The 17049-nt window shown below is 36.5% G+C and overlaps 1 protein-coding gene across 1 annotated transcript in view; it reads left to right on the top strand.

Annotated features, from left to right (window-relative positions):
* Znf277 (zinc finger protein 277) overlaps window positions 1-17049 on the top strand; it is a 94561-nt gene that overhangs the window by 69988 nt on the left and 7524 nt on the right. The window contains exons 5-8 of the mRNA XM_013024057.1: window positions 1714-1805; window positions 7258-7368; window positions 9044-9176; window positions 15542-15609. Coding sequence (XP_012879511.1) covers window positions 1714-1805; window positions 7258-7368; window positions 9044-9176; window positions 15542-15609 — 404 coding nt within the window. The remainder of the gene's footprint in view (window positions 1-1713; window positions 1806-7257; window positions 7369-9043; window positions 9177-15541; window positions 15610-17049) is intronic.

Below are 17049 nucleotides of genomic sequence, written 5' to 3'. Positions count from 1 at the left end.
AGATTCAAAATACATCAGCATCCTCAACTCCCTCCCTCCTTTCCAGCTCTATCTCTGTTTCTCTCTCTCTGCCCAATACGTCACCACTTATTTGAGTTCAACTTCCTTACAATGCAGTTGGGAAAATCCTAACTGAAAATTGGTGATGTTTCCTTTTTCTTTTAAAAATTGCATACTTGCTGGGTGCCAGTGGCTCACACCTGTAATCCTAGCTATTCAGGAGGCTGAGATCTCAGGATCATGGTTCAAGCCAGCGTGGGCAGGAAAGTCCATGAGACTCTGATCTCCAATTAATTACCAGAAAACCAGACACGGTGCTGTGGCTCAAAGTGATAGAGTGTTTGCCTTGAGCAAAAAAGCTAAGGGACAGCATCCAGGTCCTGAATTCAAAGCCCCATGACCCACAAAAAAAAAGAAAAAAGAATTACAGACCTATGCTGTTAACTGGTATCTGAAACCAGATAAAAATCTATAAAGCAATTTGTTTTTTAGTAGTTTATTGTGGAAGGGTGGGTAAGTTTGATAGCTATTATTCTATCATGGCAGAATCTAGAAGTTCACCAGATTGATTTCACCAAAATAGTGTCTTCATGTGTTTCTTGAATAGATTAATATTACCAGATGTTTATAAATGAGCAGTGTTTTATGGAGGGCCTAATTTGAGCTCGATGTTATAAGAGAAGCTAGAGAAAAATATAAGAACCACAAAGGGACTTTTTTTTAACTTCAGTGACTTCTCTTTTCCCTTCAAAAGACAAAACAGCAGTAAGGGGATAATGGGTTACAGGCAACATAAGGTGACACATGTACAACTATTGAACTCATTGTATAAATGATCTGATCAAATTTTATCAACAGTGTACACTGACATGTCATTTTTGTATGTTTTGTTTGTTTGTTGAGACAGTTTTCCTGTGTAGCCCCGGCTGGCCTCAAACTGGCAATCTTCTTGCCTCAGTCTCTCAAATGTTTGATTAAAAGTGTTTGCCAACATGCCTAGAAAATATAGTATTGCTATCTTTAAATGGAGGAAATGGGATTGCGAGATTAAGTAAAATATCAACTATGGGTGAGAGCCAGATTTCAAATCCAGACCTGCTCAGTATTTCAGTAGGCTCTTAATTATTATGCTGTATTCAGAAACAAGTATAAAATTGGGTCTTAAAGAACAAGCAAAGATTTGTTAAGAGTGAAAAAGCAAAGGGAAATTAAATGACCTGATAGAAAGGTAATATACGAATCCTTCTGATTAAAGCAGGACATAATCAAGAAAATTAAATTGAGCATGACAAGGTAATCATAGCTGAAGACAATACTTAGTGAAAGTTTTTCTAGCAGCAAAAAGTCAAGATGGAAATTATGGAATAGGTGGGTGATTCTTGAGGAGACTTACAGTAATCCCATAATTGAATAAAAACTAGTTTCAGTGTGAATGCATTGGTCATACGGAGAAGGGCAGTATGAAAGAGTTTGAGTGAAAATTGATCAGATCTTGATGACAAACTAAACAGTTTTAAGAATAATAATAATAACAATTTTAATAACCGCAACGGTCTACAGGATTTAACAGATTTGGAGTTTTGATACAAAGATGAGAACATAGAAATTTGAAATATTAGCAACTCCTGTACACTCCCTTTCAGACTATGACATTTTTTTCAAGCACTAACTGAATTTTGAAGGATAGTGTCATAAATCTGTTTCACTTTACAGAAAGAAATTCTGGAACAACAGCAACAAGAACGAAATGATACTCATTTCCATGGCATTTGTATGTTTTGCAATGAGGAATTCCTTGGAAACAGGTTTGTCATTATGCAACCTTAAATTTTACTGTTTTTTATCTGAAAAATTCATCAAAATATTCATAGCTTGGTTATATAAATTAAATCTTACAAATTAGCCTGAGTCCCTCTCCTGTTTCAGTACTGCTGGGCTTTTTTTCTTTGGTGGGGGGCGGGGGGAAGGGTTCTTTTTTTCTTTTTCTTTTTCTTTTTCTTTTCTGGTACCAAGGATCGAACCCAGGATGCTGAATTCCTGAACTAAATTACTCTGGGCTTGGGTGCTATCCATGAGCTTTTGTGCTCCAGGCTAATGCTCTACCACTTGAGCCACAGCTCCACTTTCTGCTCTTCTTTTCTTTCCTTTTCTTTCTTTCTTTCTTTCGCTCATTCCACTCACTCTCTCTTTCTTTCTTTCCTTTCTTCCTTCCTTCCTTTCTTTCTTTCTTTCCTTTTGTAGTTTAGTGGCAATAGAAGAGTCTCACAGACTTCTATCCATGCTGGCTTCAAACTATGATCCTCAGATCATGCAGCTTCAGCCTCATATCCTCAGCCTCCACCGTTGCTAGAATTTTCAGTCATGAGCCACCAGCACCCAACTTTGCTTTGTGTGTGTGTGTGTGTGTGTGTGCAGCAGAACAATAAATTCCTAGAATGCTGAAAATAGACTTACGTTTAATAGTGGGGGGTCCTTTAAAATTGGCTGATAAGACCATACATACGAACCAATGAAAAGGCAGTAGGACAAATTAGTAATACTAATCTATTAGCTTTAAACCTTTGGCAGTTTTTGGCTTTTTAGTTCTGAATGTTAATTATAAAGACCGCTGAGCACCTGTGGCTCACACCTGTAATCCCAGCTATGTAAGAGGCTGAGATCTAAGGATTATGGTTCAATGTTAACCCAAGCAGGAAATTCTGTGAGACTCTTATCCCTAGTTAACCACCATAGTGCTACAAGTGGAGTTGTGGCTCAAGTAGTAGAGTGTGGGCCTGAGATTTTGAGCTCAAGGCCCAGAATTCAAGTCCCAGGACCAGAACAACAACAACAAAAAATCATAAAAACCTTAAAAAAAAACTTGGCAATTGTTCATTCTGTTGATAACCCAGTGAGTCCAAGACCAGTTGCTGTACTGCAACCCAATTATTCATTGAGAGGTAACATCTGACTCTGTAGGTTTAAAACATAGCTCCTATATGACTGCTCTGCTCCTGCTTTAGACACGAGCCATAAGTTTAGGGGGTTCTTATGCTATTTGAACTTTTAATTGGCTGGCTACAAAGTCAGAGATTGTTATTGATAATTTCCTTTAATTTACTAATTTATTAGAATGGCTCCTAGAACTTAGGACAGTATTGTGCTTTTGATTACAGTTTTATTATAAAGAAAAAATATCAGGAACAACTAGGAAAAAAGATAGGCAAGGTTGGAGAGAGTCCTGAATGCAAAGTTTCAGTGACTCCCCAAATTTCAGTTATTTATTGAAACGTTATTACATAGAGATAATGGGTTAAATCATTGAACTCAAATTTCCGAGCATCCCCTCTCTGACAACCAGGCTGATTGAAAGTACCAACTTTCAATCATGTACATAGAGTGTGGTGTGCTAAGCCAGCAACAGCTTCTTATAACCATGTCTCTTTACTACATCAAGAGACCACATTCAGTGTTCAACCTATAAATCTAAGTTTGTATATATATACTCCATAAGCAGTTTTAGGGAACCATGCTTGCTCATAATAAAGAACTTCAGAATAGCAGATAAAGCAGATCAAGTAACATGTCATTTTTACTCCAGATCCCAAAGATTTTTCCACCTTTTTCAGCCAATTGCTATGTCCAGAAGAATGGATACATGAGTCCCAGCCTTTCCCTCCTTTCTTGCCTTAGGCTAACAGGCAGAATCAAACCAACTTTTAATTAACTAGTAAACCACTGAGAAATTTATAAAGTTCTCTAGAGATAGAACCAATAGAAGACACACATACACCATACATACATACATAATACACAGAACATATGTATATAGAAGCACATATGTACATTTATGTGCATACATATGTAGAGAAAGAGACAGACAGGTAGATAGATATTGTAGTAAACAGGAGGCTAAGAATATGCTATCTGCAAATTAGAGATCCAAGGAAACGAGCGGTGAATTCAGTCTGATTCTGAAAATCTGAGAACCTTGGCCATAGAGTTTCAGGGTTCAAAGGCTCAATATCCAAAGCACCAAGGACAGGAGAGGAAAGAGGTCCTGCTCAACTCTGTAATCCCTTATGTATTATTCAGTCTGCTGGTTTATGTGTTAGTTACTTCCAGAAACATTCTTTTTTTTTTTTTTTTTTAGTCATGGGGCTTGAACTCTAGGCCTGGGTGCTGTCCCTCAGCTCTTCAGCTCAAGGCGAGTGCTCTACCACTTGAGCTACAGCGCCACTTCCGGTTTTCTGGTGGTTAATTGGAGATAGGAGTCTCACAGTCTTTCCTGCCCGGGCTGGCTTTGAACCTCGATCCTCAGATCTCAGCCTCCTGAGTAGCTAGGATTACAGGCGTGAGCCACCGGCGCCCGGCTTCCAGAAACATTCTTACAGACATACCCAGAAATACTACTTAACTAGCTATCTGGGGATCTAGCAAAGTTGATACATAAAAATTAACCTGGAGAGGACAGCTTTTTCTTGAACCCTCTGCCAACTCTATTTATATCTGGCTCCCTTTTCAACATCTGTATATCAGGCCTGGAACTCTGGGAAGTCCTAATGCTAGGCTACTCCTGGGACAAGTGAAGGAAAGGCAGAAGATATCAGTGACCACCAGATGGGAACCTGCGGCCACCTGAAAACTGTTAGCCCACCAAATCCCTTCTTAGCAGTGGTTCTGCCTCTACATAGTGCCTTTCAAGGATTTCAGTGTCAGTCACAGCAACCTGAGTGGGCAGACCTTGATCAATTTTGAGCCTTCATAGTGGAATTCACTTACTTCTAGAAGGCACGAAAGATAATACCATTCAAGTACGTGAGCAGGGGAATCATCACATGTACCAGCTTTGGCATAGCACCTCATCTCCTCATTTTCAATGTCTGGAATGTTTTCTGCTGGGCCTCAGAAAAGTTTAGAGCAAACTTAGGTTTTCATGACACATATACAGTGGAATCTTTGGGAAATTCTGCCGCATTCCATGATGCCCCTAGGAGATCTAGGAGATACTGTAAACCATCTTAACAGTTACTTTGAATAAAAGTTATGAGAAATAGCTAACTAGACAATAAGTGTATTAGTCACAGATTAATAAATGTCTCCTTATCATAGTAAAAAGGCCAAGTCAAACATTTTTAGTAGTATTTGTTTTATTTCACTTTTTCAAGGAAAAATATATTGGAAAAAATGGAGGGCAAGGCAACTAAATAGGTGAGAATAACAAATACATAATCACTACACATAATCTAGCAATATATGTTTACTGAGGAGTTCCCCCAAACTGTCCCCTTCATTTTTGTAAAGCCAAGTTCTAATTGAGTCCTAGTAGGATATATTGTACACATATGTTTTATGAGAATTAAAATTTTCATGTGGTACATGTAAGCCATAGAATACTGTTCAGCCATGTAAAAATCCTGTCATTTGTGTCAACTTAGATTGAACTGGAGGACATATGATCAAGTGCTATAAGCCGGGCACAGAAAGACAAATATCACATGATTTTACTCATAGAATCTATAAAACAGTTGATGTCATTCAAAGTTAACAGTAGAGCCTGAAGGAGAATGGGAGGAAAGGGATGGAGAGAAGTCGGTCAGTGGGTTCTAAGGTATAGCTAGAGAGGAGTAAGTTCTTCTATGCTAATGTACAGTGGGATGACTATAGATACATAAATGATGATAATTACTTTTTATTTCCAGAGGTTAGATATAAGAGATATTTATTCAGGGAGTTTGCTAATACAATTATAGAGGCTGAGCAAGCCCAAGAAAAGGCATCTAAAAACTATAAATCCTGGGATGCCAGAAGTATGGCTCAGTTCAAGTCCAGAGGGCTTAGAATCAAGGAAGCTGTAGAGGAACTCTCAGTTCAGGCTAAAAGCCTAAGAACCCTGAAGCCACTAGTATAAATCCTAGAGTTCCAGGCCAGACAGCCTAAAGTTATGTTATCAAGAATTAAGGAAAAGCCGGGAGCTGGTGGTTCATGCCTGTAATCCTAGCTACTCAGGAGGCTAAGATCTGAGGATCACAGTTCAAAGCCAGCCCAGGCTGGAAAGGCCATGAAACTCTTATCTCCAAGAAAGTGGAAGTGGCGTTGTGGCTCAAGTGGTAAAGCACTCGCCTTGAACTGAAGAGCTGGGGGACAATGCCCAGGCCCAGAGTAAAAGCCCCACGACTGACAAAAAAAAGGAAAGACAGTTTATCAGTCCCAGGAGAGAGAAAAACAACAAAACACAGTACAGAAAGTTTAGTACAGCTAATCAATCTTGATCCTAGTGTCCAACATGAGAAGAATTCAGACAAGATACAATTTAGTAAAAGTGAGAAGACAAATTAGTAGGAAAGAACTATGGCAGAGAGAGATTACACTTTGAAGATGCACTTCAGATCACCTTTAGCTATCTTCTGTTGTCTTCAAAGCACTGCTAATCAGGGAGATTTGTGGGCAAGGTGTGAGAAGGGAAGCATAGTTAAAATAGTCCTTGTCACAAGTACATTCAGAGGTTGGGATCAAGTCATTTGATAATCCATTGTCTCAGGATAGGTTAAGTGAATCAGTGCTTCCTGGAGTCCAAGATAGCTACAAAGTGACTGGGGAGGTGGGTCTTCAGAAGCATTGAGTCCCTCCTCAGGACCAGCCCACCAGGAAGTCACTCCCTAGAGTTGAGGAACGCTTACTGAAAAACATGTGACCTCTAGGGCATGCAGACCTGAGAGGCATAAGTTAAAGATCTGCTTTTTCTAGGAACTACTTGTTGACCCCCCAGAGGCTGTAATGAAGCCTTTCATGAATCCTTACATGGATGGAATATGCAAAAACCCTATCTGGTCACATTTCATCATCCCAATGGCCACCTTGACTGGTTGCCTCTAAGTTGGAAGACTTACTTGCAATATTTTTTCTTAGAGATCCTGTGATCTCACCTTCCATTTTAGATTCCCTTTGCATTTCTCATCACTCACAACTGCAACCTTAATTAAATGATGCCCATCTACCCACTTCCCTCCTAACTCCACTAATGCCAGTCACCTTTGGAAACATCTTCCCAGTCATACCCCAAAATAATGCAGTGTGTTAGCCAATACAACAAATTTTGACCTGTTTGACCTGTTTAACCAACTTCATAAAATGTCACTCCTTTAAAGTTCAAATATTCGTGCTGGTGTCTTATATTTGCATATTCCTCTATTTTGTGTTATATCAATACTGTTCCTGGCCTGATTTATTGCTAGATGATTTATTTAAAAATGCATATTCTTCAAAATTTTCTCATAGGTCTATTCTTTTGAATCACATGGCAAGAGAACATGCTTTCAACATCGGCTTGCCAGACAACATTGTAAACTGCAGAGAATTCTTGTGTACATTACAGAAGAAGCTTGACAAGTACGTACAATTTTATGAAACATCGTTAGATTTATTTTCATCTTAATCTCTTGTGAATTTTTTAAATGTATGTAATTGTCAGAATTAATTTAAAAACTGGAAGTTACTCATTTCTCCTGCCACAGTTTGCATTTTGTATGCTAATTGTGATTTTTTTACATCATGTTGGGCATAAATGACATTTTAATTTAAAAATTAAAAAAATACACTGAAAGACTAGTGTGTAGCTCAAATGGTAGAGCAACCACCAAGCAATCACAGGGCCCTGAGTTCAAATCTCAGAACAGCCAAAATGAGGTTCCTTAAAAAAATAAACTAAAAAGTTAAATTTAAAAAGAATAAAGTCAATAAAACCAGATGAGCTGGTCTTAATAATTAATGAATATCAATAATTAAGTTATTGCTCATATATTATTTACTATAAAAGATACACTTATTCTGTAGCATAAGAAGTAGGATGTTTAGTGGAGACTTCAAAAAGAATTCAACATTGAAACAATAATGATCTTCATGGAATAGAGAATAGACTTTATGGATCTTACATCAGAGTGTAGAAGTTACCCATGACTATCAAGCTTAGTAAAGGGAAAGCTTCTTAGAAAATTGGTCAACACTTGGCAATTTCTAATATACTAAGTAATGAATTCCCTATCACTGGAAATATTCAAGCAGAAGGCATTTGAAAATAATAGCTAACATCTATATAAATAAAATAGCCCACACAGTTCAGAGCCCATTAAGTAATCAATAAATATGTGTGAAAGCATTATAAAAGTTTCCTAAAATGTAGGAATTATCTTCATTTTAGAATCAGCAAATGATGACAGAGAAGGCAATTAACTCTTACATTCCACAGATGATAGGTATTAGCCCTAGAACCAAACCCTGAAAATCAATTTATGGGAGATATATATATATAGATAGATAGATAGATAGATAGATAGATAGATAGATAGATAGATAGATAGATAGATAGATAGATAGATATGCTAGATATGCTAGATATGTACTAGATATGCTAGATATGTACTAATTGTTACACTAGATATGCTAGATATGTACTAATTGTTACAATTCTAGAAATCAGTTCTAGTGATCACTGTAATTGTTTGAAGAATATTCCTACATTTTCATTTTAGAATAGGTAACATGGATTAATTACTACAGACAATAAGGATAGTCACTTCTAATTACCATTGTAATTATTTGAAGAATATTCCTATATTTTCATTTTAGAATTGGTAATTTGGTTAGTAAAATACCAAGGTAATTTTTTTCTTAGTTTTCAGTTATAATTTTATTATCTTTAGGTAGTTATAAAAAAAAGGTTACAATTTAACATTGTCAGTTTATGAGTACAAGGTAATTTTTTATATAGCAGTGTTCAACATAGTTTTAGCTAAGTAGCCAATTTGTCCATTTAGGCAAATATACTACATCATGTGTCATACAAAGCTAAATGAATAAAATGAGGAACAGATTTGGGCACAATGATGGTATATTCCATCAGTAGATTCTGTGTGGACTAAAATGAGTAAGAAAACTCATACAGAGGTCTTTTGTTTTTTTCCTGTTTTTGTTTTCTGGGGTTATTGTTACTGTTGTTGTTTTATATAGAGTTCTTGCATCAACCATCCAAGAGATTTCTTTAACATATAATTTGTGTGTCCTTTAGTTTGCAGTGCTTATACTGTGAAAAGACCTTCAGAGACAAAAATACACTTAAAGATCACATGAGAAAAAAACAACATCGTAGGATCAATCCAAAGAACAGAGACTATGACCGATTTTATGTCATCAATTATTTGGTAAGGTTTTTGCATAATTTCAAATTTGACTGTAGTACCGGAATAAAAATCTTCCTATGAGCCAACTGTTTGAATAAGAAATTAGTACAAGAGCTCAAAATGTAATTGAGGGGTACTTTCAAGTAAGAATTAGCAGTGATTTTAAAAGCTTAATTTCATTTGATGTGGCAGGTATTTATGGACTGGAAATATCATGTTTCTATAACTCACAATGATTATGACCCAAGTGGGAAAAAATCAGTATTTGACTATCTGTACATCATTCCCCATTTATTATCTGTTAACTGAGATCAGACATTTCTGTTTTCAGCAAATGTTCATTGAGTCCTAATGCTATTCAAGGTCATTCTTTATTTTTTTTTCTTTCTTTCTTTTTTTTTTTTTTTAAAACCAGTCCTCGGGCTTGAACTCAAGGCCTAAGTGCTGTCTCTGAACTTCTTTTGCTCAAAGCTAGCACTCTACACTTGAGCCACAACTCCAATTCCAGCTTCTTCTGTGTATGTGGTACTGAGGAATCAAACCCGGGGATTCATGCATGCCAGGCGAGCAAGCACTCTACCACTGAGCCACCTTCCCAGCCCTCAAAATCATTCTTTAAAAGTGATTTATTTAATCTTTCTCTCCACTAAAAGATCCTTCCTTTACCCACAAGAAAAAAAATGTTTATCTTAATTATTCTCTGGGCCAGCTTATTTTTAAGTATCAGAGGAACCAGTGCATTTTAATATACAGGGGTATGTTTATTTGTTTGCTTGTAAGATGGACTAACCAAGTTACTATGCTAAGGATTATCAGTGCATTAAAAGTTATCCTTACCCAGAAGCCTCAATAACATTTGTTGGCTTCTATAGTCCCTTTGGGGTAAGAAATGGTATTCTGTTTGGGACAGATGTCACCTTAGAGATATTTAAAAATATGGGACTGAATGTTGGACTGGCACAATTGACAGCTGCACTCAATCTGCTGGCTTTTTTTTAACTGTATATGACAAAGAAAGGAAACTACTCATACATTAAAAGGATTAAATATCTCTAAAGAGGGGTTAAATGGAAGATGGAGAACTCTTTTGCTAACTGATACTGTCTTTAGCAAATAGAAATGGTTTTCTTTTTCTTGTCAATATTAATGAAATAAAATCCAAAACCATTGGCTACAGAAGACATATTGAATATAATCAGTCATTATCTCTATTGGCTAGAAATAAACACATTCTGAGTTATGTTGAAAATCTCTGCTCTAAGGTGAAATTTTTGTCTGTTTTAACTAATCCACATAGTGTTAAACTGAAATTCCCCCTGGAGAAGCAAATTTAGCATGTGTTTGAAGATTGACTATGGGGAGGTTGCCATGGTTTGCTACAAATGTTTTACAACCGGCTAAAGGCAAAGGTACCCTTTGAGTCTTTCAATCTTCTCTTGAAATCACTCAGTCATTACTTCCTGCAGCAAATGCTGCTTCAGGGCCCAGTCTGATCCAATAGGGAGTGGACTTCAGCCTTAGTTCTAAGAAATATGAAGCTACTGCAGCAAACTATGAGAGCAATTTAATAGACATTCCTCCTGGGGTTCTTTTAAACTAATATTTAAGAGCTTCAGAGTAACAGAACTTTGTATAGCTTTAGGTGTTTGCCTTGAAGAGGATACTTCAAAGGGCCTGCATACTCACATTCTGCTGGCACTTTACCAAAGAACAAGATTCATTTCCTGAGCTACCAAGTGTCAAAACTGAAATAATTTACAAACGACAGCTATCCCTAGACAAACATGGGGGGTTATACTAGCAAGTCATGGTTCAAGAGAATATAAAGATTTTAGTAAGTACAGAATGAAAATGAAATAACAACTTCAGGGTATTACTGACATATGCTATTTTTTAAGAAATCAGCGACTATTAGAACATTCACTTTTGGCCAGACACTGTCCTAGGCATTTACATTAAATCAGTAAATCACATTCCTATGAAACAAGTACTAGTATTAAACCTATTCTATAGATCAGGAGACAGGAAAGAAAGGTTAAGTAAGTTTCCCAGGCTCACTGAGCTAGAGCAAGATATTTATCCTCTGCAACAGAAATTCCTTCATTGTCAGAGTTGAAATAATTCTAATATCTGTATCTTACACCTTCAGTTGAATTTTTTGTCAAGATTATTTCATTATCTATTCGTTGCAACCCCTTTGCCCACTCTCTTTTATAATAAAACTTGAAAGTGAATTAACAACAAAGTGCAGCTGACTTTAATCTGTGCTCTAAGACTCTTGTCTGCATACTTTGTCTTCTTAGCTCTGTATGCCTAACTACTTTGAAAGGGATTTAAGGTCAATATATATACATGAATGTATCTATACATATACATGCAGCATAAGAGTCATCTACCTATAGAGTTCCTCACTTCATTTTCAGTCCCTGTATACTCTCCAGACCAGCAATAATGGGCACAGCCAGGATATCCTGACAGGGTACCCCTCTGTAGTTACCAAAGATGGGAAAGTTAGCTGGGCACAGGTGGCTCATGCTTATAATCCTAGTATTCAGGAGACTGAGATCTGAGGATCCCAGTTCAAAACCAGCTTGGGCAGACAAATCCAAAAGACTCTCCAGTTAACCAACAGAAAAGCTAAGGGGGAACAAAAGGACCTGAGTTCAAGTCCCAGTACTGGCACCAAAAAAAGGGGGAAGAATGGGAGGAGAATGGAAAGCTAATGAGGCTTGTTAAACTTTCATCTAAGTTCAGAAAACTGATAGGTTCCTTGTGTCTTCTTCGGGTAAGATAATTTCCATGTTTAATCATTTATAACAGTTTGTGAATAATAACATGTGTTGATGAAGGCCTTTGCCTAAAAGATTTTCCTAGTCCAAATTAGTTCTCGCTTTGTTTTCTCACAAACAGAAGAGTTCTGTGGATAGTAGGCTGCTTAAGGGACAAGGTGCCAGTTAGTTTCAGTTGGATAATCTTACCTCAGAGGCCAACAAACTGTCCACCAGCATCAAGGCTTCAGCAACATAATTCTGAGTTGTGTCCATGGTTCAAGCCCTGAATTTTCCGAATTTTTTTGTGATGGTTTTATCATTTGATCTAATTTTTTTTACTTATAATTATACAAAGCCACATATAATGCAGGTAGTCTCAACCTTTTTTTTTTTTTTTTTTGTCGTTCGTGGGTCTTGAAATCTGGGCTTGGGCACTGTCTCTCACCTCTTCAGCTCAAGGCGAGCACTCTACCGCTTGAGATACAGCACCAATTCTGGTTTTTCTGAGTGGTTTATTGGAGATAAGAGTTTCACAGACTTTCCTGCCCAGGCTGGCTTGGAACCTCGATCTTCAGAGTAGCTAGGATTATAGGCGTGAGCCACTGGTGCCCAACCTCAACCTATTTTTCATAGTTTTGCTATAGTGTTTTTCTCTCAGTGTTTCTATTGGGTTTTTTGTAAATGTGTGAACACATGTAAGTGTATATGGTTCAGGTGGATGGGTGCTGGGTGAGGGTGATATTTTTCCCCCATGTTTTTCTCCACCCTCTCATTGCTCATAAACCATCTGATGCAGGAGTTTGAGGGGGTGTTCTGAACATCTTTACTGACATGCCTTCCAAACTTTGTTTTTCTTGTGTTCTTTGCTTTCCTGACATGATTCATTAGCAAGCACAGTCTCTTAATTAGAGAGCTGTGTACTTTGATTTTTGAATTTTGTTTTCCTCTTTGGGTCTCATTTCTATAATGAATCATATATTTAAAATGTAATACAGCAGAGCACTTTAGGAAAGTCTGGGCCAATGTCATATGCAAATTGCTTATTTCCTAATATACTAGTTAACATAGATTGTCACTATCCTCTCAAGTTTGAGAAATCATTAATGTTATATTATCTTGAGAAATCCCTATTTGTTGTATGTAATGAACACTAAAGTTGCAAAATCACCATTTGGGCTTAGAAGTCTGAAAGTGAAAGATATTTTTGTTCCTTTTGGCTCTAATGGTTTATTGCTAAGCATCATTTGTCTATAACATTCAGAATAGTAATATCTCAGATGGCCCTTCCTTGAATAATATCTTGTTGTAATAAAAGATTGACCATAAATCCTAGTCCCAAGAGACCAAGTAAAGCATGAAGTATTCAATTTGATGCCAAAAATTTTAACAAAGATCCTGTTAACAATGTTGAATATATTCTTGATGTTCTTTGATGAGGTTCACAGTGACTCTAGAAAATACATTACAGAGTCCAAATTAACTGTCTCTAATAACAGTATGGTAGATCTCTGCATGTCTGAGTTTATGCATCGTTTAGCAGATAAATAATGACAGTTTCAAAACCTCTCATTAAGTTGATAAATGATAGATTTTCTTTTTCCCCTCTAAATCATAATGATGACTGATGGTTTTTGTTTTTAGCTAAAGAAGTATCTTCATTATTTTTTAAATGTCCATAACTACATAAAATTTTTTTGTTTTTCCAAAAGAAAAACATTGAATAATGAGGATAGCTGTACTAATAGTAGGTCCGTCTGTGCTTGACCATTTCTATAGATCATCTACTTGGAAAAAAATCCATTAATATTCTGTTGTCTCTCTTTTGTATACTGTCTGCTTTTGTATGGCATAGTAGAAAAAGGGGATAGAAAGGGAGAAAGGCACAACTCACAGGAGATAAGAGCAATGGTTGGACCAGAAGAAATCACTCATGCTTGTTTCTCTACCAGGTTTTGCTGAAACTGAGAGCAAGCTTGCTATGGAAAGCCCCAAAAGGCAAACTTCCTTACCCTGTCAATTCTAAAATGTCCAGGGGTTTGAATAGAAATTTGAGTATCTATTCATGCTCAGTACTGTGTGCTTAATAGACATCACTTAATTACCTCACAAATTTCTTTTAAAATAAGATCCAAATTGGCCTCAAATATTTAGATTTTTTTCCATTTTAAGTACAGATTAAAATAAACATTTTAGTTACCAGTGTTTTCCATGTCCTAGAAACGCATCTGTGAGCACAGACCATATCTTCCTGACCATTCAAGTTGGAAAGAAGTAATACAGCAAATAAGAAAATATATACATGATCTCTGGTAGAGATCAGTGCTTTGGCAAGCAGGAGAACATGAGAGAGAAATATATATAACTTGGAAGAACAGAGTTATTTTAGAAAAAATAGTTGAAGCAAAACTGAGGTGGTCATATTTGAGCAGAGACAAGTGTAGAGACAGAGATGTAGGAGGGCATTGTGTACAACAGAGCATCTGACAGTGTGAAAGGAGTTGTGTAAAAGTGAGCAGGTTTCCAGGCACCAGTGGCTTATGCCTGTAATCCTAGCTGCTCAAAAGGCTGAGACCTGAGGATCGAGGGTCAAAACCAGCCCCAGCAGGAAAAGGCCATGTCTTATCTCCAGTAAACCACCAGAAAACTAGAAGTGGCACTGTGGCTCAAGGGATAGAACGCTCATCTTGAGCTGAAGAGCTGAGGCACAGCACTCAGCGCCAGAGTTCAAGCCCCATGACTGACAAAAAAAAAAAAAAAGTGAGCAGGCTGTGTTCAGGGCACAGCTAAAAGAGCAGACTGGCTAGAGCAAATTGAGGAGAAGAAGTAATGGGAAATAAGGATGAAGAGAGAGCCAGGAAAGTCAAGGAGGTCTTACAGCTATGAAAAGAACTCTGAATTTTGCCCAAAATGTGTTAAGAATCCATGAAAGGGTTTCTACATTTAACTAACTGTCTGTCCTTTAGCAAAATCATTATGGCAGCTGTCTAAGAAATATACTAGACCAAGAAAAATAAAGACCAAGAAAATAAATAGATTGCATTTAGGAAGGGGTTGTTTGTTTTTTGTTTTTTGTGGGGTTTTTTTTGAGGTTCTCCATCAGAAGATATACATGTCTTTTTAAACAAGATCCTTCAGTGATCCTGGTTTTTTATTTGGTTGTGGTTTGGTTTTTTTTTTTTGAATTTGGGGAACAGGATCTGGCTGTACAGCCCAGCATTCCTCAGCGCTAAGATTCTAAGCAGGATTACAGTACACACCAGTGTACCTAGATTAAGATCCCAAATAATTCTAATATGTATCCAGGATTGAGAAACACTGATTTAAAATGAAGAGAAGAAATTTGATTGTGTAAATCAGGCTATTGCTGTATCAAATATATTTACACATACATATAGCATATTTATATATGTATTATATAGAGACAGCATATTAAGATATACCCACGCTTATAATGGAAACAAAAGTTCTAATATATCCATTAAATGGCTTCAAAACCAGCTTAGTACATTTGGTTCTGACTTTGGATTTCCTGTTTCTGTTTTATGTTCTCTATCTGTCTTATACCCTTGCTCTCTTCTTTTCAATCTCTTTTATCCCTCTGTTCTTCCTACAAAGGAACTTGGAAAATCATGGGAAGAAGTTCAGCTGGAAGATGATCAGGAGTTGCTGGACCACCAGGAAGAGTAAGACTTGTAATTGCCACTAATTAATTACATTGTTTTAAGAATAGGAAGATAAATCCTTAATGTGGTCTAAAATTATCATTCCAAAGAGAGAATAAAAAGAAAATCTTTTTCAGCCATGTGTTCTTTCGTGAAATATAGCAAGAATTTTAATTCGCAAAAAAATCAGTGCATTGTTACTCCAACTAAATTAAAGCTATAAATCGAACACGTAGATACTTTAAAGTTTAAAGTTTAATATGTTCCAGAAAGCTTTGTCTATTCAGTTATTTCACAGGCCTTGGAATGATTTGATCTTAAAATTCTCACTATAGTAGAGTTGTGTATCAGTGCACTAGAGAATATAACAAACTTGAAAAAAAAAACATTTCCTATCCCATCAAAGATTAATTTAAAACATTCATAGCTTCCTTTTTTGAAATTAAGTTTGAGAACCTAAATGGACTCCCTATTAATCATCCTTCTTTTTTTAATTCCAGCTAGTAGTTTAGCCTGTTTTTCCTTCCTGGATTTTGTATTGATGTTATTTTAATAGTGAAATAAAATTCAGAGCTGGAGAATTTCCATTTACTAATTCTCTGATACAGAGATATTCAGGATGAAAATCCTCTAAAGTAGAATAAAAGCATTTCTTTTCCATTAGGATAGGCTATTTAGACTATTTAATTGATAAATGTTGAAGTTCTAACTACACAAAATGTTATAAATAGCAATATTTATGAGCTAGACTGGATGAGCTGGTAACTCCCTATGAGCTAGTCTTATATATTGTTTTCTACAAAGGAGGCTTTAATGTGAATTGGGCTAGGTTGATCTTCAAAGTCATAGTAATGATGATTTCTGAACTTGCCATAAGAAAGTCTCCCTAATTTGAATTTGGATAGGTAGTTCTTTAGTTCTTTGTCTGCACAGGCTTCCTTACTGAAGTTTTTCTGGTTTTAGAATAATAAAAAGTTAGGAGTGTTTTAAAAACAAAAGCAGACACAAAGACCAATGGAACAGACTAGAAGGCCCAGAAATAAACTCATACACTTATAGCCAACTGATGTTTGACAAAGGAGCCCAAAATATATGCTGAGAAAGAATAGCCTTTTCAATAAATGGTCCCAGGAGAACTGGATGTCCACATACAAAAGACTGAACTTGGACCCTGTCTCTCACCCTATATTGATAATAATCCAAAGTAGATCAAACATTTTAATGTAAAACTTGAAACTACTACAAGAAAGAGTAGGGGAAGACACTAGAACTTATGACATGAGCAAGAACTTCCTGAATAGAATTCCAGAGGATCAGCAAATAAGAGAGAGATTTGGCAAATGGGATTCCATTAAACTAAAATGCTTCTACATAGCAAAGGATATTGTCACGAAGCTGAAAAGATGGCCTACAGCCAGGTGCCAGTGGCTCATACCTGTAATCCTAACTATTCATAAGGCT

The sequence above is a fragment of the Dipodomys ordii genome, unplaced genomic scaffold (genome assembly GCF_000151885.1).
Source record: "Dipodomys ordii isolate 6190 unplaced genomic scaffold, Dord_2.0 Scaffold72, whole genome shotgun sequence".
NCBI lineage: Eukaryota > Metazoa > Chordata > Mammalia > Rodentia > Heteromyidae > Dipodomys > Dipodomys ordii.
The sequence above is the reverse complement of the archived record's forward strand: the minus strand, read 5'-3'. Positions and strand labels throughout refer to the sequence as shown.